Source organism: Antrostomus carolinensis, unplaced genomic scaffold (genome assembly GCF_000700745.2).
Source record: "Antrostomus carolinensis isolate BGI_N321 unplaced genomic scaffold, ASM70074v2 scaffold4183, whole genome shotgun sequence".
NCBI classification, from domain to species: Eukaryota; Metazoa; Chordata; class Aves; order Caprimulgiformes; family Caprimulgidae; genus Antrostomus; species Antrostomus carolinensis.
The window spans coordinates 58,566-80,357 of NW_010305729.1; the positions used below are offsets into that span (position 1 = coordinate 58,566).

General features: G+C 38.5%; 1 protein-coding gene across 1 annotated transcript in view; it reads left to right on the forward strand.

The window, feature by feature from the left end:
• TGFBR3 (transforming growth factor beta receptor 3) overlaps positions 1-21,792 on the forward strand; it is a 72,511-nt gene that overhangs the window by 27,480 nt on the left and 23,239 nt on the right. Inside the window, exons 4-6 of the mRNA XM_010164863.1 lie at positions 9,487-9,670; positions 15,467-15,635; positions 17,978-18,125. Coding sequence (XP_010163165.1) covers positions 9,544-9,670; positions 15,467-15,635; positions 17,978-18,125 — 444 coding nt within the window. The 5' untranslated portion in view covers positions 9,487-9,543. The remainder of the gene's footprint in view (positions 1-9,486; positions 9,671-15,466; positions 15,636-17,977; positions 18,126-21,792) is intronic.

A 21,792-nucleotide genomic window follows, 5' to 3' on the forward strand; every position in this document is an offset into this window, starting at 1 on the left:
ATCATTCACTTTCCAGCTTCTCTTTGAGACTTTTCATACAATACATTCATTCACAATTTTATTAATATACTATATGTAAAATACGAATTGCACTGTTTTATTGATTGATCCCTAGTTAGAAAGGTAAGTAAAGAAGTTTAAATGGCAGCTTCTGGGACCTACTGGTGGTAAAGTCAACACCCCTAGAGCCAGGTCAAAGTTTGTAGTTAAAGGATCATGTAACCATTAGTGAAGTCCTAGCTGTTTATGCCTTTTTATTACTAGCTATTAGTTTTTCCCTGTAAAGCATCATAATAAAGTTCTTAAACTGTTACAGGGAAGTGTGTTCAAATAAATAAATACAAATTACAAATTAATTCTATTAGAAGATCCAAAGTTATTTCTAACAAAGAAGATAACTCCAGGATATGAGCAGATAATGAATCAGAGCACTCTGTAAAGTGTTGTTAGTACCACTGAGCAAGTGGAGAAACTAAGGCATGCTGGGCTTAGATGGTGTTTATGTTGGAGCAGAGGGTAGGGTCAGGGCTGTGTGTTCTCAGTGTCCTAATTGGGAAGATGGTCTGCTACCTTTGTTCTGTGAACTCATTGTTGGAGTTTCCACTAAAGCTAAGCCACCCCAGATTGCTTTATTTAAAGTAAAGGATTAAAAGATTTCAAGCTTGTGTCAGCGCACATCAAAAAAACCAGGAAAATACAGTGCTACTGAGTTGGGCTGGAGTTTATCTTCTTACGATACAGTTAAAGCTTGGATTTTTGCCTTCGGCCTGGTCCTCCATTAGGCGGAAGTTTAAAATAAATGGGGGAGAAAATCCAGCCTTTGCATGTATGGTTATAGCACAGAAAGAGGCACAAAGTACCTTCTTGATAAACATTTTTCAGTGTAAAAATGTAAATTTGGTGTATATATGTGGCTTTCCACTTATTATGTGATGTGTGTAGCTTCACTCAGCACAGTGACTTGTCACATGCTTTATCTTCATGGAGGCAGCTCAGTTTCACGAAAAGTCTACTGGTGGCTAAACCTCACAGTGGAATAAATTATCATTAAAATTAAATAGCATGCCCCAGCCAAATCAAAGGTGATGTTCTGTTAACATCAGGGGTTTTTCTAATGTCATGTTTTGAAGACTTTTTTCCCTTTCATGGCAGTGAATGGGAGCATGATGATGCTTCTGGAGCAACAGTACTTTGGAGGAAGCCATCTGAGACAGGGCCCAGGTGCTGAGAGGAGTTGTTCTTTACTGGTCTGTTGCCTTATTTTGTTGTCATTTTGCTTCTTGGGGCATCTTTTCCCATCTGTATATCAGAGAGAACACTAGTAAATAATCTTGAGAAAAAAATTTTGGCATCTTGATAAAAGCCTGACATAAATTTCTATGTATGTCAGAGAGAAGTGAATATATGGTGACTACATAGCGTGGTGTTAACAATACATTTGGCATAGACTGGGTTATTTTCAGACTCTACACGAGTTATATATATCTTGATGGGTTAAGTAGGTGGTGCTGGGAAAATTAGTGTGCTTTTAGTAAAGTAGGGCTGGAGTTTATTCTCATAGTGTTAAAAATAAATATGCCCAAGTATCGTGGCATTTCAATCTGAAAACACCTGAAATGCGTTAGTGCATGAACTCTGACTGACCTAAATAATTGAAAATCACCATTTTGATTATTGGCGTATCTAGTCATATTAGTCTGACTGGATATTTTACATGCCACATAAATATACTAGTTTGGGAATGGGCATTTTCTCTTCAAGTGTTCCTGGGCTTGGACCATCGGCCCATTGATCACTCAGAAGAGCAGTGCATGGGTGGGAAGGTCGGCTCAGTTCAGGAAGGGGAATACTTAGCAAATGTACTAGGGTTTTGTTTTTTTTCATCATGAGGAATAAATGCCAAAATTATATTGTAAATGGCGAATGGGAGAGGAAGTTAAAGGACATCTTCACTGATGATTAGGCTGATTAGATTATGACAGATCACAATTTTACATAAGCTAGGCAAGACCTGTAGAAAATGTTTTTACATGTGATCTTATTGCAGGTCAATCTTGCAGAAAAACCTTATCACACTTCTCCCGCCACCCCACTTTTAAGTTTTCATGTAACAAATTCATTTCCTGTCTTTCCATCAAGTCATTATTTCTCTCATTCCCTAAAAGCAGTTTATTGCAAACATGTCTTGGCAGAAAAACAGAAGTTTTATGAAACTGCCCAGAAAGAGGGTTTTATAGGTGCTACTCAGCAAGTGAGTTTTTTGTTTAGATTTGGTAACTTTCTCAATTGCTTTTATAGCCTGTGGGGAAATGGAAGTAGCAAGAATTAAATCAATGAAAGAAGGGACCCAATCCTTCGTGATTTCCTGGCAGAAATCACTGTTAGAATAGATCCAAAAAACCCTTTTAATATCTGCATATGTGATTTTTACATAATATTTTATTTAAGATGTGATGTTTCAGTTCTTTCTCTGAATTAGTTATTCAGGCAATTGAATGAGTAAGAGTTATGGAGGAGAAAGCACTTATGCAAGCAAATAACCTTACTCACAAGAACCCCTTTAATAGGACTGAATGTGTGTGTTAAGTTAGTAAAATGGAGGAAACAACAGCACTAATGATAATTACAAAACCAGATCACATGCTCTTGGCTTGAGATTTGAAAAGAAAAAAGAAAAGCTTTAAAGAAGAATAAGTGATAGAATGAAGAGTTTAATTATTAGTCATTTCTGTATTTCTAAGAAGAAAAAAACCATGTTCTTATTACTTCAACCAATAACTGGTTTATTCCTTTCACTTCATGAAAATATGGTTCACATATTTTGGGTCTCTGCCACTAAACCACAGGCTGTTCTATGGTTTGCACTAGATTTTGGATGACTGACAAAACTCACTGAAAAACAAGTGCTATTTGTTTTCCTGTGCCTAGTATTTAACGGGAAATCAGGAGGCTAAATTTCCAATCACTGGTTAAACAGACCCAGATGTGAACAAAGTGCTCTGCTAGGAGAAGAGTGAGAAAGGATAGGAAGTGCATGACTAGTGATAAATTTGCTTTAAACAGTGACCTTTCACTATTCAAAGTAAAAGCAGTAGATTTTCAGTGTTGTGTAACTGTGTGAAGAGGAATTTAAAATGATGTGTGCATTTCTATAGAATAGTGGGTTTGGGTTTTTTTTGTTTGTTTTTTTGTTTGTTTGGTGTTTTTTTTTTTTTTTTTAATCTTCATCGTTCTTCTACTCAGGAGCTGGAAATAATCCTGTAGTTGCCCTTTTCCACTTGGCAGAGTTCATATTCCTCCTTCCTCTCCCCACACCGTTTCCTTGCCTTTTGAAAGAATGTGAAAATAACATTAAGTGTGTAATTAAAAGCAGTGTTTAGTAAACAGTAACTCTTATTATGCTTTTCACAATAGTAAATTTCCCTGGAGATTTTGTCTTCTGACCTTATTTAACCCCCTGCAAAATCCTACTTTTCTAAAGTCTATGTAATTGGTTTACTCACAGAAATATCAGGGGGACCTCAGACTATGTATGGTGGTTGTTCTTGTGTTCTTGGCAATAGAGTGGAAGCATTTTGTCAGAAGTACGGGTGGCAGAAAATGACAGGGTGGTAAATACATACTTGAAAGCAGTGCATTGTCTGCATTCAGTAAAAGGAGTTTAAGAGTACAATAACCCTAGTAAGGCATCTTTAAATATCTAGGCTGGGTTTGTTTGTTTGGGTTGGGCTTTTTTGTGTTTTGTTTTGGTTTGGTTTTTTTTTCATTTAAAGTTCACTTCATGAAGGCGTTACAGAGGAGAAGTGATATATTTGGCTTAGGAAGCAAGCTACAGTACATGAAGCAAACATGCACTGTATAGTAAAAAATGTCTACACATGGTAGTGTGATGTCCTGAAATAGGGAAATTTTCTGATGTATAAGTTTTATTTTAAGCTCTTTACTTTGCTTTTACTGTAGGCACTTTGGTTTGGACAGAAATATTTAAAAAGTACCAACTTGTCAGTAAATTTCAGAGGCAGCAAGGTGGATCAGTATGCCTTAGTTTCTCCTTTCACAGGATGTTCAAGTCATGTGGTTTTTTTGAAGCCTGGTTTGCTAAGAGTATGACACAGTTCATACTAGTACTTGTCCTGTCCCAGGTGATTTAAGCCTTCTTTCAAAAGTCAAACTTTATTGCTTAGTGTTTCTTTCAGCTTCAGGAGGGGGCTGACTTCATGGGTGACTGCTCCAACCAAAACTTTGTGTGGACAATGTGGATGCTCCAGATCTGGGTGCAGCTGCCTCTTGGATCTGATGCTTGTCTTTCTCGTTGATGCCTCTGACTGATCCTGAGTGCTCCTCCTTCTCATGGTCCCTCTAGGAGCCCAGGCCCATCACTTTCAGAGCAAAGGAGGCTGATAGTCAGGAAGACTTGGGCTTTAAGTTAAACCAGCCCGCAAGAGTAAGGAAAGAAACAACATTCTGACCTCAGTGGTTGAGATGTGTTCTCAGACCCACCTTGCAGGAGGCTGAGGGGCCTGGATCAGGAATCTGTGATGGTCTTTCTGTATGGTCATAGCTCCTTCTCTTCTTCACTTGCTTCAGTAAACAGGGGGTTTAGCTAGTGGAAGTTTACAGAAGCAGGCAGCAGATTTTGGCAGACTATTGGTGTTAGTGATGTGGAGATAATAAATCACAACAGGTTGTGTTACTGAGTCAAAAGTTCCAGTGGAAACTATAGCTGCAGTTACATAGATATGCTTTATTTCTCCCATCCTCTTCTTCCGCTAAAATGAATCTAACTTGAAACAGAATCCCTGGAAAAGCTTCTGCTACCTCATTTTGTTCAATGAGATCAAATGAGTGTTACGTTGAGTCTATTAAGATTATGTTAGATTAATGTGAGATGAATGGACAATTACCTGTTCGCAATTAACAACCCCCCTCTGAACTCTAAACTTTGAGAACAGATTTCCCCTTTACATGGATTTTTTTTGTTTGTTTCCTTTTTATCACTCTAGTAACTGTTCCATGGGGGTTTTGAAAGTTGCACTTGCTTTGATGCAGTTTCAGCTTTGATGGAAAATCCTAGGATCTTCTTCCTAGATACATAAAGAAGTTCAAGAGTCTGATCCCCTGAGATTCTGCTTTCATCCCAAGAAAGTGTCGAGCAGCCCTAATACCTATCAAGGTCTTTGGTCGCTGATGAACTGAGCGTCTCCTAGGAATTAAAATTAAAATCTAAAATGTAATTAAGATAAAGCTTCTTTTATGTGTTAGTTTTCAGAAATGTGAAAACTGGAAGTGGAATTTTGTGATGGCTGGAAGTGGTCTTGAGAATACTAAACTGAAAATGAAAAATTTTACTACTGCCTGAAAGGATCGCACCTCTGTGGCTGGAAAAGACTATGCAAAACTGATAGATGATTCATTACTGTTGCATGTCATTTCAAAAGCAGCATGTTTCTTAGTCACTTACCAAAGAGAATTGTTCTCTTGGTGGTTACTGTATGTTGTACGTGGATTTATGAACAACAAGGGGTATATTTTTGAGTTTCCAAATACCTGGTATTTCTCCATCAATGGCTTTACTTTTCCTCTGTAAGGAGACCAGAGCACATCAAAGTACATTATCAGAAAACACCAGCTGAATCTGAACCCCATGTGGGCTGCTCTGAAAGTTGCTTCAAGTTTTTGAATTTTATTCTAAGCAGATTTACTCCTCTCCTACACATTCTGACACAGGTCTGATACTGTATAGCTGAGAGAAAAATATGAAGGATGCTGCTTTTCTTCTGCTAGTATATTTGCCTCATTCTTGGCTTTATGGGTGGCTTTGTTGGTCACTTGTTCTGGAGGGGCCTTGGTGGGTTGTGGTGTAGCTGTTGCTGTGAGGGAAGGGATTGGTTCATGCTGTATAGCTGTGGACACTCAACTTTGTATTCTGAGTCATCTCCCAAAGGTGCCTACCTCTCTCTCAAGGCTGAATTATGAACTTGCGTCCTACTTGGGAGTTCTGAATTACAACTATGTTAAATACTTAAAATGTCATAAAGCAAACAAAGTAAATATCCTCTCTGGATTGGATTCAAAGGAAAAAAAAAGGCAATAAACATTTAAAAGGAGAGAAGGAAATAGGTAAAATAAGAAACAGAAGATGCTATTTTGAGTGTGTGCAGCATTCACACTCACCAGTGTATATATTTGAGATGACTGAGGGTTGGTTCTGAGAGTTGTTCCTTCTGGGGAATAGTAACTTACACCATTTGGCACTTCTGCCAGGTAGCTGATGTCCTGAAATACCATGGCACCCTTGCAAGGGTAGTTTTTGTAAGACTGGAAAGTTTTCTTAAGGGACACATAAAGGCTTTTTTTTTTTTCTTTTTTCCTACCATGAGAGGTATGTTTCCTTGCCTCTGTACCATGCAAAGAAAATTACAGTCCCTATTTGATGATCAGCAAGGTAGTAGTGCATGTGACCAAAATACATTCTTAAAAATGTTTTGTTCTTCAATAGAATACTCAGGCTTTGGTAGCAAATTTTCAAAATACTATACTTGATCCTCATTTCCTCTGACAGCAGAAGAGCCCTTTGAACTGCTGTGGATAGTGGCCATGGCCAGTATCTTTTGGTCTTGCATTTTCCATGTCAAACTTGGGAGCTTCCTCATTTAGCCTCAGAAATGTGACAGGTCATGTAGGTGAACTCAGTAGAAGAGGATGTTTCTGGTGCAGTCACTTTTAATGTCCTGACAACAACAGGAAGAAGTAGAGCTGGGGCACTTTTTCCACTCTGCAGCCTCTGAAAGTAACCACTGAAGGAGATGAAGTGAGGAGATAAAAGTGTATGTGGCAGTAGTTTCTTAATCACTCAGTCAGCTGTGTAATGAGTGTTCAGATAAAAATTGTTTATATATTCCCAAATTTTTAAAACATTCTTTGGTTTCGTTGCTCGGACTTATCCCAAGTATGTTGGAGAGAGCTGCTTTTGGTTTGTTCTGACGAGTAAGTAGTTAATGTTCAAGGCAGGTGTTGAAACAGTAATGGTTGCCTTTTTTGGAAGAGTCTGTTGAATTCCTTCCAGAAAAAATAACGTGCCTGGCTCACTTAACCTTGCCTTGGGTCTGTGTAGTAAAAATCCCAATATTGGCAGGCAGAGAAGTTTGCACTCCTTTCTAAAACCTAGTAGTGGAATCAGCATTTCAAATGGACTTTAGTATGTGATTAAAAAATAAATTATTATAAGCTTCATGTTTATTTAAAGATGTTTACTGTATGATCATTTAGTGAGGATGCTTGTGCTAGACTTTTTACTTGCTCTGCTTTCTGTCTGTTGGTTCCTCCCAAGTAGGACTTAGTAACTTTGGGGTTCATTGATAGGATCTGTCTCACAGGAAGACATTTGTCATGCCACAGGATGATGCAGAAGGTTTTCAAGTTCTAATTAGTAATAAATGGAAAACCAAGTGTATTCTGAGGAAGTAACCTGTTGTATTAGCAGACATTTAAATATCTCAAATATCAAATGAAAAACACAGTGAAAATGCATTATTGCAAGCTGATGGATTTCTTTGCTCAGTGTTTAGAAGGAGTAATATTTTCTCTCAGACTTTCCTCAAATCTCTTAGAAGGTTACACTGATACTTCTTCACTCTGATGATGCTGATGGTAAAAAAATACCAGAAACATTGTGAAATAGTGTAACTGAAAAGCAATTGCTGTAATTACTGGATAAACTGTAGAATTTTTGACGAGTTTTGTTCCTGAGAATTGAATGCCATCATCTATTCGATATCCCTGCAAAATAATAATTGGTTAAGTCCTTAAATTCTGCAATTTTTATGCATGGGAGATTTCTTTAGTTAGGCCAGGGCTCTACAAAGATGTCTCGCATGTCTCAGATATAAAAGACACCATTGCTAAGAGGTGCTCTGTATGCGGTTCCTGCATGACCTGTCTTGTGCTGTGTCAGCATTACTCTTCATCCTGCGAGACTGTGCACACTGTAAAATCTAATCTGTTAGGAGCAGATGCAGAGATGCCCCATAAAACCAGTCCATGGTGTAGCTACTTCTAAGTGGTGGCAGTACAAAATTAATGCTATTTGCTAGATACTTTTTTAAAAAAAACCTCGTTATCTTTTCCTAGTGTTGTAGATTTGAGGACAGTTAATCTTCTCTAATGGCAGAATTTGCTTTCTTATTTGAGAAGTATGCTAATACGGTGTATTCTGTGTTACACTGCATGAAGGCTTTTTTCATTTTAAAATAATGTTTTATGGTAGTCATGAAAAAGAACAAATAAGGAACTTCATTCAGAATTGAAGCAGATGTTAGTTTAAACTTTGAAAACTATTCTGGCAAAAGGATTCCTAAGTTGATTGTTTTGTGTTTTTTTTGGTTTTGGGGTTCTTTTTGTGATGGCTTTGGTTAAATTGAACTCTGAATTACATGGGCCTTCTGCTAGAGGAGGTATGTGATATGTGTGTAATAAGTGCTAAGGTAATAGCTGGAGGCACAGGGAAGAACTTTGAAATTCTTTCTGTGTGCCAAAGGTTATCATTTATATGTCTTTTCTGACAAATATTTGTAGGTGCTAAACAAATGGATATATAACATCCTGCAATAGTGCTGTGAACAGTAGCTCCAGAGGTAATAGTTGGTTGCTGTTAGTTAATTTCTGTAATTGGAACCTGACTTCAGATAATATCTGTTAAATACTTGCTATTGATGTATTTTGTTGTTTAAAAGGTTAGAGAGATACTTAGGACCATTATCCTGCTATAGAATGTAAATAATACTCAGGACAGGTTAGAAATTGTTCCCATATATTTTTCACTCTTTGTATCATCATCATTAGGAGTTTTGGATTTTCAGTTAGAGGGGAAAAAAATACTTTTTTTCTACCAAAGAAATCTGTGTTAGTAGAAAGACAGGGAAAGGGAGGGGGGAGGAAAGCAGGATTTTTCTAGAGACTTATAATTCATCTGCTTTATGTGTTAGACTAAAGCATTTCCTCACTTCCTGTAAATAAAGCAACAGTAAATATCTTCCCTTTCTCTTAGACTTTTTCTTTCCTTACTCTGTGTTTCTCTGTTCTCCTTTATCTGTTACTGAGCTTGAACTTACGTTCTTCCTGATTTGGGAGTTACTTCAGTAGTTCCCAGTTGTATTGAGCTTCACATCTTTCTCTCCCTTCAGTTCCTCAGACCATCTTACTTTCTCCTGCCTTATTTTATCCTCTTGTCTTCCAGCCCTCCCCTTACAGCACTGTCGTACCACTTCTGTAGCAGTGTGACTTCGGAGAGTCATTTTTTTAAAAACATCTCTGAAAAAGGAATCATTATGCAGATGTTAAAACATGGGGAGATTAGGCATTGTTGGAAATAAGCTGTAGTCGCCTTCAGTGTTTGCATTTGGGTGTGACAGATTACATTGCTTAAACGTGCTACCTGCCTGTGTAGATAAATGTACCACATTAAAAATATGTTTTTATTCCCATCAGGTGTCTTTAGGTTCCGTTGTTCAGTTTGAGAAGGGAAATTTCTCCTTGTCAGCAGAAATGGAAGAAAAGCTTTTTCCTGAGAAAAATGAACATCTGCTACAGTGGGCCCAGAAGGAATATGGAGCAGTAACATCTTTCACTGAACTCAAAATATCAAGAAACATCTATATTAAAGTAGGAGAAGGTAAACCAAAACAAAACCAACAGAACTGATAGGCACTTCTGGATGTTGAGAATAAGTCTTGTTGTAGTGTTATTTCATATTTTTTATTTTAATCTATAAACTTACCTCTCATTTTGCAAGATGTGATATGAAAGGGGAAGGCAGAGAAATAAGAACAAGTCTAAAGACCAGACCATGGATTTAGGCAACTTTTAATGGATTCTGGTGCCCTAATTTTATACTCATAAATGTGTATACAATTGGCCAGAATTGTACAGGAGTAAAACCTTCACATTTTACAAGGAATAAACTACTCATAGTGATTGTTTGTGTGTCTTCATCTAAAGAACTGAAGTGGAGAACCTGAGATAGGAAGTAATTTCTAGAAAGACCTGCATTATATTTTTTTCAGTATTTGCTTGTATAAGGATCCAGACTACTTTGGGCAAAGAATTATTGCTATCCTCACCAAGATAAGTTCCCTCAGTCTGATATCCTTGTGTATTTTCATCCCAGGTAGGAAATTTCCTGTCCCTATGAGCTGCATGCCAAATTCATCAGGTGACCTAGGGCAGATGGGAGAGGACTCCAGCTCCTCGGGGGTTTCACAGGCCCATATTAGGGTAGGGTTTGAGCTATAACTCTGTAGCTGAGCAGTGTTGGAACAACTTAACAATATGAGCCTCTGCAGCATCTTCCTGCTCATGCTTTCTCTCAGCTGGCTGCTGGTCACATAGCATGCCTTCTGCAGGGGAGTTCCACATGAGCTGGTCATAAACTGTGGATAACACAAGAGCCATGTCTCTCTCCACTACATTCTTGGAGCAAGGCAGTCCATTCAGGAGGGTTTATGCCCTACTTACATCTATTCAAGTTTGTTTTCTGGGAAATATGTAGTTATTAAAAGAAACTTTGCAGGGAGAGCAGACTTTCCTCTATTTTGCAGGATGATTGGGGGTGAAATTTTCTTTTTTGCAGGTATGGGATGTTTTGAGATGTCAGTGTTCTTTACCTAATGGCCTGCAATTCACTGTTTTTTTTGTTATCTGAAGTTGTCATCCCAGTTCCGGCTAAAGCAAACATCCAGGTTTAAACTAAATCAAAAGCAGCAAGAAAAAGGCTAGTACAAGAGAACTGGAACTGATTTGCATTGCAACTAGTGGTCCAGATATTTTGAAACTAATTGTCTCTCAAGAAGTTCAGTGATGGGAAAAGTAGAAATCAGTAAAACGTTTTATCAACATCCATCAAGTACTGGTGGGCTCAGCATTTACTAGCACCAGCAGCCTAATTTAGTAGTACTTCAGCAATATTTCTAGAGAAACTCCTGTATGGCTGAACTAGTTTGCTACCCCCCCGCCCCCCCCAAAAAAAACCCTAAAAAAAAACAACCTAAAAAAAACCCCAAACCCTTCTGTGGAGAAAACATTCTTTCCTAACCACCTGTATCTGATAATTTGATTTCCTGAAGCATGAAGCTTGCCCCCCAAAATCGGAAAATGCCTGTGTTGGTTTTATCCAAATCCTGCCAAACTTGTACAGGATTCCCCTGCATAATTTTTGTTCTACTTGGCAGCAGTCTTGGATTTTGATGCCAGAAAATTATTCAGAAATATATTTATTAGCTTATTAAAGTGCTCTTGGAAGTTATACATGGGAGTAGTGGTCTCTGCATGGCAGAGATGAACATTTAATTAGATATGTCAAAAAAAAGATAAAATTTTGTATGTTGATTTGCATATCTCCAGTCAAACTAGGCAGCTAAATAGGAAAGCTTTGCATCATCTTAGAATGTGTTAAAACGCAATGTAATTAGGAGTAAGTACACAAAATGGAACTTGGCAGACAACCAAAATAGACAGTTTCTGAGAAGGCTCCTGCAAACTAGCTCAGCTGTAACCATATTTGATTTAAATTCTTGGAAGAAGAATGAATTTGCATTTATGTGTTGGGGTTATGTGTATGTTCAGGGTGGGGAGAGGGTCAGTTCTTGAACTGCAGCAGGCGTGCCAGGAGTTCAATGGAAACCACGTGGGATGTGGATCTCGTCTGCTGCTCTGCAGAGTGAATGATGGAATCACTGCATTCCACAAGCCACAGCGTTATGCTGGTGGACATTTTGGGCTTTTTGTACAAAACTCTCACTCCTCAAGTGCTTTAGTCAGGTACCCTCAGCTGCCAGGCTGTGAATCATAGCTAGTATTACTCATAATCTATGGGTAGTCATATTAAGTAGTTCCTTGCTACGTGACTGTAACAGAATTTAATGTCAGTATTCATGTAATTGTCTGTATTTCAGCTTCACTCAAGTGAGAAAAATATGAAAGTGGTAGATGTAACATTTTAGAAGTGGAGGCTGTAGCTGAATACAGCAAACAGAAAATGCAAGCTAGAGGACAAAAAGATCTGAAGAAGGGTGATCTTTCATGGAATAAAACTGCTTCTGATGCCATGGATCTCTGAAAGCACTTTTGAAGCTGCAAATTAAAGGCAGCTGAGTGAGCTAGCAACTGAGTCAGGGCCAAGTGCATCTGAATCCTGTTGATTTGAAAGAGTGGCCGATTAAATGCTGCAGGGATGGTGAGCACAGTAAGAACTTAAAGGGGCCAGAATTAGGGTTTGGAGGAAGGGAGAACAAGAAGTGAAGGAGAAGGCAAAGTGATTGCTGTGATAAACGCTGTCAGATTCTAGAAAGTGGGACTGCTTGTGGTGAAAGTGATCTTAGTACACGTTTGTTAGCAGAAGTCAGTTTAATTCCTCATGCTTCAGTAAGATATGACTGTACAAGTCAGGAAGGCTTATCAGTTAGCTAAATGTTACCTAATGCATCCAGTGCCACCAGTGTAAATCCAGGGCAGATGTGCTAGCCTGGAGGGAGCCTAATTTCAACACATTACATTTCTTAGCTAAATAAGAAAAGCAAAAAAAAAAATAGTCGGCCATAACAATAACGAGATTGGAAAATGTGCCGTCTGTTTACAGTCGGTAACACTGTGCTCCTGTCCTGGCAGAAGCTGAAGCTTCAGTCCTGACTCTGAATTTGTAGGCTTTACACATTAGTGCTCGTATCCTGCACACCATACTTGCTTTGTTTAATACTTGCAGGTGATTGCATTGTGTCAGGCTTTAGCTGTGTGTGCTGCTGGTCAGTGAGTGCTGTTGAGAGTTTCCACCCACCCTCTGGAGACCGCTGCAGCCCCTTCCCTGCTCCCATTTATACACTGCCATTAAATGTCAGTTGAGGTTCTGAATATCTGTCATGCTAAGGGTTAGTAAACTGCAAAATACACACGAAAAAGCCCGCCATCAGAGTGGCTGAGGAAAAGCCCAAACACCTCGCTTCTCCCCAGCTGACTTGGAAAGGCAAGCTCTGCTTGGATGGGATTTTTATCACTGAATCAAACTGGTGCTGCCCAGGGTGCCTGTCTTCGTGAGTGACACCTGATTAACGGTGTTTGTTTTCACAAAAACCTACTCATGATTTTAAGCTGGGATACTCAACTTTTACCCAGTTTAGCCAAGAATCTGAGGATGACACCTAATTTGTGCAGAACTGAGCAGATGGTGTCTGTCCTTGTCTGTAAAATGGAGGTGCTGCCCACAGAAACTATAGATCCCAACATGCAATCCTCTCTCTTCATCCAAGCAACCTGGCACATGCTGAAGGGGAAGGTGGCTGCTGGCCACTGCTCACAGCTCCACACATGCCTTCTGGTGAGCAGGGCCCCACGGCAGCTGGGTGTGCTGGCCCGAGACCCTCCACTGAGGGTATTACAGGCAAACCTCATATCTGGTTCCATATTGGGAGTCTGTGGAGATTAGAGAGGCACAGGGTCCATAAATTGACTGTTTGCTGACTGGTTTAGTAAGATTTTTAATTGATTGCAGACACCTGCAGTTCGTTTCCAAAGCAGACAACCCTGAAACTAAAAAAGAAAACAAGTATAGTGAGCAAAGAAAGATTAAATGGATCCCCTTTCCTTTTCTGTTCCAGTCCACATCTTGGTAACTGGTACAAATGAGAGTAAATATATTTTGGTGAAGGGAGGAAGTAAATGTGTACATCAAGTAGCCAGTGACAGAGTTAAAATTTGCTGCAGAGGAAAAGCAATGCTATTGAGCAGAGGCCCAGGCTGGGGAGCCTCTGTGCTGGTGGTGGCAAGAGCAGTGGTTCTTGAGAGCTCCAGAGGCGTTTAATGGAAGTGCCAGGAGCAGGAACCAAGTTCTTCGCAATGGCAAACGATAGCACATACGGTAATTACCCACACGCTGCTCAGAGGCTGTTACTACGTGGCTTGAATTGTGTTGCATGGCAGCTGGGAAGCAAATACCTAGTACCTCTGTCTCTTTTTGTGTGTGTGTGTATGTATATATATGTATATGTATAAATTCAAGCTCAGTGTAGACCATTTGGGATCATTTTCCATTCTGTGCTGTTGTGGGAGGGGCTGACAGAACTGCAGCTGCATTCAGGGCTAATCTGGCAGGGCACATACCAGATGTTAGAGGAGTGCTTTACTTGGGCAGTATGAATTCTCAGACAGCTTTCATAGATTCTGTAGGGAAGACAGCAAGGTTAATATTCAAAGACTACGTTGTGTAAGAAGAAGAAACTCCCCTAATTGTTTCTGCAGTGGCCGAGGTCACAGGAGTCTCTGGTTACCCAGCAAAGTTGTGTACCACACACAAATGCGCTTCAGGGGGACATTTCAGCTCTCATTTAGGGAGCAAACGCTAACAATGTTTCAGCTCAGCTTTTAAGAGTTCATCCACACTTTTTCATGCTTAATGCGTTATATTTTCTTTTTTTATTGTTTCTATGTTGCTATTGACCTTAATAGGAAAGCCTTCTCTGTAAAGCAAAGGTCAAAGAGCCAGCCATTTGGGATTATACTCTTACAGGACTTTGTGTTATTGAACATGATATTTAGTCCTTCTGTGTATTATGACCATTCATATGTAAAGCTGTCTCAGAAATACAAAGTATTCCTATTTTTCAATGGAAATACTGCTTCTTGGGGTACAACAATGTAAACTGTGCATGAGAACTTCATACCAAATGACTATTTTTGTTTTGTATTTTACACTGGTTAATACTTATGATGAGCTAGGCAGTTAAAACCAAAAGAGAGACTGAATATCTACTCTAGAATTTCTTCATTTCACTTATGGATGTTATGGTCAGACTTAATATCAACAACTGATTTAATCCTTTCCTCGCTATATTAAATTTTCCATGTGCAAGTGAACTACCTTATTTCTGGACAATACTAACTACACAATATATAGGAAAATATATTGAGTAAGGAAATTGAAAATACTTTCTGTGATCTTTTAAATATGGTAAATTTATAATAACAAGAATCCAACATTTTCTAAAGGGGGAAGGAATTGATCACAAAAGTTTTCTATGAGTTAATTTCAAAATAAAGAAATCTCCTTTTTTTAAAGGTGCAAGGAACAAATTCAATGGATCTTATTCATTTTGACAAGTGCTCACATTTTTCTTCAGTGTTTTTTTCTGATTTCTCTTTGTAGAGATTTTCTTTCATTAAATATTTAAATCTGTATTTAGTAATGGTTCCAGTTAGAAGCATATATTTTACATTGGAGATGGCTGCATTGTCGCAACAGTGATCTCCCTTTCAATATTACATTAATTTGTTAGAAGTGCTTGTGGTAGATAATAGATATGCCTTTTAGCCTAAAGACCTATGTCACAAAATATAGTGCCGCATTGAAGTAGATGCGGTACTCAACATTCATGTAAGCTGATATCTGTGTGTAAAGGTACACATGCTTTCTTTTTCCCTCCAGATCAAGTGTTTCCTGCCTCATGCAACGTAGAAAAGAATTTTCTCTCTTTAAATTACCTTGCGGGATACCTACAACCAAAAACAGCAGAGGGGTGCCTTATGTCTAACTTAGTCCAAGAAAGAGAAGTTCATATAATTGAACTGATCACTCCAAATTCCAATCCGTACAGGTAAAGTATTAGCTAAATAGACTAAATCTGTTTGAAATCACAGCTAAAGATTTCACCTGTCTGTTGAAAATCAACTGAAAGTAGACATTTCATCCTTCCAGAAGGAGCTTGGACCTTAGTACTTTGCTTTAGATAAAAATTAGTTCTTCGGTATATAAAGATTTGTGATTCTGCTTCAGGATCCTGGGATCTTTCTGGACAAGACTGCAAAGCACAGTTTTTATGGACTGTATCCTACCCCCGTCTTGCTCAATCCAGCAATTTTTTCCAAAAATAAGGTGAAAGGAATATGAATAAGGGCAGCATCTGACAGACACAATTTAATATGTGACTACTGCATGAGGAGGAGAGAGAGAGATTAAAAGTAATCTTGACCTATCACAGGTAGGGATGACTGGCAGCTAAGCCTACGGCAGTGGCTCCCAGACAGTGGTCCAGAGGTTGCAAGTGATCTGTGGTCCATGGTAATTGTTCCACACTTGGTCTGCAGAATCATAACAGTGTTTTCTGTCAAGTTTCCAGTTGATTTTAAAGGATAGCATAATAATTTCAAGAAGTGCTAAGGGTTGACAGTGGTCCACTGACCAAAAAAGTTTATAACTAGTGACTAGTGGTTATGGAAAATTACTTAACTCTCATTATGTGTTATGAGGATTATCTAAATTGTCAAAGGTGCCTTTGACAGGAGAGACATTTGAAACATTAATCCTTTGCTGATCTCTCCTAGGTCTTAGTGGGAGCACATAAAGGGGATTTGCTTCAGATAGTCCTAGCTTTTCCAAAAGCTCTTCATAAGTGCTCAGTATCGTTGCTAGAACAGAAATTTGCTATGAAACTTAGATGGTTTTCCCTTTTGCAATAAGAAAAGTACAATTTCATCAGAGATAAGGTAGAATTAAAATCCTACCTGTGTACTGCAGACACTGGATATCCAGCGTTGTCCAGTTGTGCTCTTAATGCAATTACGTTGGAGCACATCCCACCCCTAATGAGGAAATCACACAAGGAGATAGAGGTGGGAGGAAGGGTCTTTGCAAGACGGGTTATTATCTCATTGCAAGATGGTGAACCCAGATCCAGAGAATATTGTTAACTAGCAACCTTGGGAGAGTAAGAAAGTGCTGAGATGTAGTGGAAGTGAAATAGGTAAGCCAACTGATCTGCCTCCATGTGGCACGAATTGCACCCCCATCGTGAACAGAGCTGTTCTTTAGCATCAACATCACTGTAAGTCCCTTGCAGTGTTATGCAATGACAACCCTGTCTCCAAGCCCTCTGGGCTTTTGGCTTTGGCTGATAGTATGATAGGAATTTGTTTTTCAGATGATAACACTGCAAAATGTTTAAATGTTTTGTTATTAAAAGTAAAAAAGTAATAAGTTAAATTCCTCTTGCTTCCTTCATAGCTTTATGTATCATCCATAGCTATCTTTACAAAGTTTGTATCTTCAAAGAAACATACAGAAGCTGAACTGGGCATGTGTAAAACTGCAGGAGGTAAAACAAAGGTCCCAGGATACACTAAGTCTCAGTGCAGAATATTAGTTGAAATGTGTTACTTGAGATGAGCATGTTTTTATGATATATGGGCCCATAAGATGATCTGGAAGTAAAGGTTGAATTAGTATTTTGCACGATGCGATGTTATTGATGGGTACAAACCTATTTGCTCTACTTACTTTATTGAGGTCTTGAAAATTTGGATAGTGTTCATCTATTTTCCAGCAAGCAGTAGGCTGGACATCTGTTTTCTTTTCTGTTTAGAGTAAGTATATATCCAGAACTATTGGAAACTGAATACACAGCTTAATTCTTCAACACACGCAAGATCCTAAGGAAAGTAATTTCCACAGTTTAACTGCATAGGCAGAGACAGTCCCTAATTTAGTATTTGTGTGGGTTTTTTTAATTAACCTGCTTAATTTGTCTTTTTGCCTTTTTTAAGGTATTATTTTGAGCTTTAATACAGTTATAGCTAGAGGAAACAGCTATATTTAGGCATTGTTGCAGAGAAATAAGAAAACAATATTTACTTTATAAAGCAAACTGCTAGTCGTATAACTAACCTGCTCTAAATAATAGCTGAAATGAGTAGCACACTTCTTGTAAACAAGAGACAAAAAATATTATTTGTCTAAAAAGTATTTGTTTCTATTGTTATGCAAAATCATTTAAGTGTATGTGGAATTAGAGTCTGTTTTGCACATGTTATGTTGCCTGGGATAATCTCCAGCATTTTAATCAGCTGGCCAGACAGTGGAAACATGATGGATTGGAAGAAGGTTGATAGCTGAAAATTTCTGGCACTCTAGTCTAACTTTCTCTCTATTTTCCACATACAGCACTTTCCAGGTGGATATAATTGTTGACATTAAACCATCTCAACCAGGCGCCAAACTTGTCAGAGACGTCGTACTTATCCTCAAGTGTAAAAAGTCTGTCAATTGGGTTATCAAGTCGCATGATGTCCAGGGAAAGCTGGAAGTGATTGTAAGTTAAGGCACCTTTATTTTTTGAGAGCTATCACACTGCAACAGTATAGAATCCTTTTAAATATGATCTAGTGCTAGACTATATTGATTTCTGAACATTTTCTGTCTTAGCTGCTTTTTTTTTTAATTATTACTGTATTTTAAGGAGTAAATACAGAAACTACATATTTTTTTCTCATTTAGTTTTAATATATGGGCTATTAACCTGACCAGCACATCACAGAAGCCAGGTGGTTAGTGCAAGGACTTAGCATCTATGTCTTTGTGACTTCTGTTAAAGTATCCTAAACACTTGAGTTGAATGTTCATCTCCCTTTTTGCTGTTACTTTGGTGAGTGGATTTACAGGTTCATCTCAGAAGTTGGAACAATGCCTGGGAGTGCAGAATGAATAATCCTGGGTACACGGTGCACACCCACACCCCTTTAGAAGTGGAAACTTTTTTACTCCTTCCACTTGTGGTTGTAGTAGTCTCTGGCCCTCTTCCGTGTTAGTACTTCTGTCCCCAGCAAGTGTTTGGTCAGATTGACCTCACCTCTTCATAGACCGCAAATAATAAGTTTTTAAAAAATTAAAACCAGGATCTCTAAAGCTAAGCTTCTGAAACTATACTTAAGCATAATTGGAGGTTCTAATTCAGAATTATTTTTGTTACATGCTTTGTGGCTCAACACCATTTCTACTAAGAAAATGCGTTTTCCCTTGCTCTGAAACAAATAAATAAATAAAGTTGGACTGATCATGCAGCCTATAAATGTGTGGCCTATTTCTGTCTGAAGTCATCAGTTAGGAGCCCATTGTACAGTTGAGCTGAATGTTTGCTCAGGACCACCCAGTGGCCTCCTGATTAACAATTTTGCAGTAACTCAGGTTTTCAAACTGCAGCTATCTGTATTTATAAGAATTTTACTTTGCTTAGTAGGTTTCTGGTTTTAATGTGTGCAAAGGCAGTTCTGACAGGATACAGAGGCTGCTTGATCTAAATCTTCTAAGAGGACAGATTGGTAGACAGGATTTCATGCTAGATTTTGAGAGTAAGGGAAATAAAATTAAATAAACAATGATGTTGCTCAAACAATTGAATGGAAAAATTATCCAGGGTGGATGATGAAATTAGCTTTTGATAACTGACACGTCTTTGTCTTATGTATCCTTTCTGGTCATTCTTTAAGTCCTAAATAATCAACCCTTAAAGAGAAAAGTCAAGGTTAGTTGCCCAGGATTACCACACTTGCAAGCAGAACGGCAAAACAATGCTTGACTTGAAAGTTCACCACTGTGTATTTAGACCTGCATGGGTCTGCTTTCCCAGGATAGAGAATTGTGCGTTAGTTCGCTTCATGCTCAGAGGTAGCCAAAGTACCATATTTCGTATCCATGAAGCTCGCTCCGTATGGATGATGAATTTTTAGGGAGAGGAATTCTACAGGATTTTTAAATGTGTAAAGCACTGCATTTGAGTGTAGAAAAGCAAGGCTGCTATTCTTTTTAAAATTCTTCTTAATTATGTTGAAAGTATAAGTGAAAATTCTTTCTGTAACGAGTGGCAGAAGGTAACATTTTATTTAGATTAACAAAAAGAGAAAGTAATACTATATATGGAAATGTCAGTATATAAAAGACTTGGTATATTTATGTTAGGATTTGTGAGTAACTGTTTGCTTTACTGCTTCATTTATATAGATGCTTCATTTTCTGATTATGTGTTTGTTCTCCTTTATTTAGAGGAGGATGTGGGAGGGAACTAACCACCCCCATGTCATTAAAAAGCCTGTTCATCCAGCATTTAGGATCTTGTTCGTATCTCTATTAAGCTGAAGGCCTTTCCAAGCCCAAATTTAGACAATGCATAAAAACATTACTAAACAATTAGGTAATGTTTCACAATGTTCTTTTTATTAGTTGAATCAGTTCCATGCACTTCAATTTTCCTAACTTCTTGCCCTCAGTACAAATCAGAATTGTCTTGAGGGGATTGGCAAACCAAGAGGGAAAGGTTAGTGCTAAGCTGCCTCAAACCCAGGACTGTGAGTTATTAAGGTCTAAGTTCATAGACAAAAAATGAAAAATACTTTTTAGGTCATCTAGCTCATCTCCCAGCTTGCTATGTTTCTTGAAACTCTTAAAGAGGATGGATGCAAAACCAAGTAAAATGGAAACAGTTTAGGTAAAGTAATTGCACATAATATATGTGTAGTGCTTTCCTCCCAGGCTGTGTTTCCACCTGTTTGCGGTCTGTGCTTAGATCAGCCCCTGTGCAGCGGTTGCATGTCCCTGTGCTTGTGGGCTGCCGGCCGTTCATGTTGCTTCCTTTGGATTTCATGTCCTTTTACAAAGCTGTAGGTTGCACAATTGACAAAGAAGTCAAATTGTAGAAAGAAAATAAGCGTGGTGAGGGGTGAAGACTGAGAGAGGTGGAATGTGCAGAACAAACCCGAGGGTTTCAAAAGCTGGGAGGGACTGTTCTTTATGGGAGAACAACTGCTCACCAGTTTCTGAAATGCTCTATGTCTTTTCTGAGTAGGTCGGTATGTGGCTCTGATGGCCTCGTTTCATAGACTGCGTGTGAAGGTGTTGGCAGGGCAGGCAGGTGAAGGAAAGTGTGTCTATTCCTGCAACCCTTGTGCTCAATTTTGTTTCATTGAGGCGACACAGGACTGAACGTTTACAGGCTCAGCATGGAGTGGAGAGGTATAAACAAGCCCTGGAAATGGTCAGGTGCCAGCTAGAACAGTAAAATTCTGAGATAATATTTATTCAGCTGTCTCCTCATGACTAAAAAGAAAAGGAAAGCGGAGAGGGAGATCCAGCAAAGTTGGGGTAGCATAATAATTCCAACCAGTCAAAGGTGTGTGGTAATACAAAGATGTGAGATAAATCATGTCCAGATTTGTATCTGTTGAATAAAAGACTATTTGATCCAAAACAGCAATAAGGCACTAAAATTAGGATACCTATTGCTTCCTTTTTGTTTCTTATCTTCAGTGGCCTTTGCTAGTCATTGATAACTGTACCAGTAACAGTATCCTCAAAGCAGACACTCTGCAACTAAAATTCTTTTTAACTTCAGTTGTGAAGCTGGGAGTGTTTAAAGGATGGGGAATTGGGTCATTAGGAAGTAATGATGGAGGGAGTTAAAGGTAAACAACGCTATTCAGTCGGGACTCTTTGAGCTTTATTCACTTCTGGATTCAAAAGCTCTGTTTCCGAGATCAGGTAGAGAAGTGCAACTGGTGCAACTGAGCTCTCTGACACTGGGTAGCCAGTCCATACAACCACTGTCTAAAAGCACTCTGGGCAAAAGAGATCAGTGCAGTCAATCTTTTGGTGTTCTAGAGTGAAAGAGAAGATTTCTTCACGTTGGGGGAAACCAATGGGGATTTATTAAAAAAAAAAAAAAAAAAAAAAAAAAGCAAAGCAGCTTATATGATTGAGAAGGTAATTAGGCATGGAACCAAAAGTATTTGTTGTAGAGCGTTCAGTGGTATAATCTGCATATAGAAATTGCAATTCAGTCACATTGCAGGAATCATTGAAAAGTGGATCATCATGCCTTTCCTGCCATGACTATGTTCAGCTTGTTCTGTAGTCATTGATGTGACTGTTATAGTGATAATAGTAATGTTGTGGACAGAAAAAAAAATATATATGTATTTAGCTTTGTG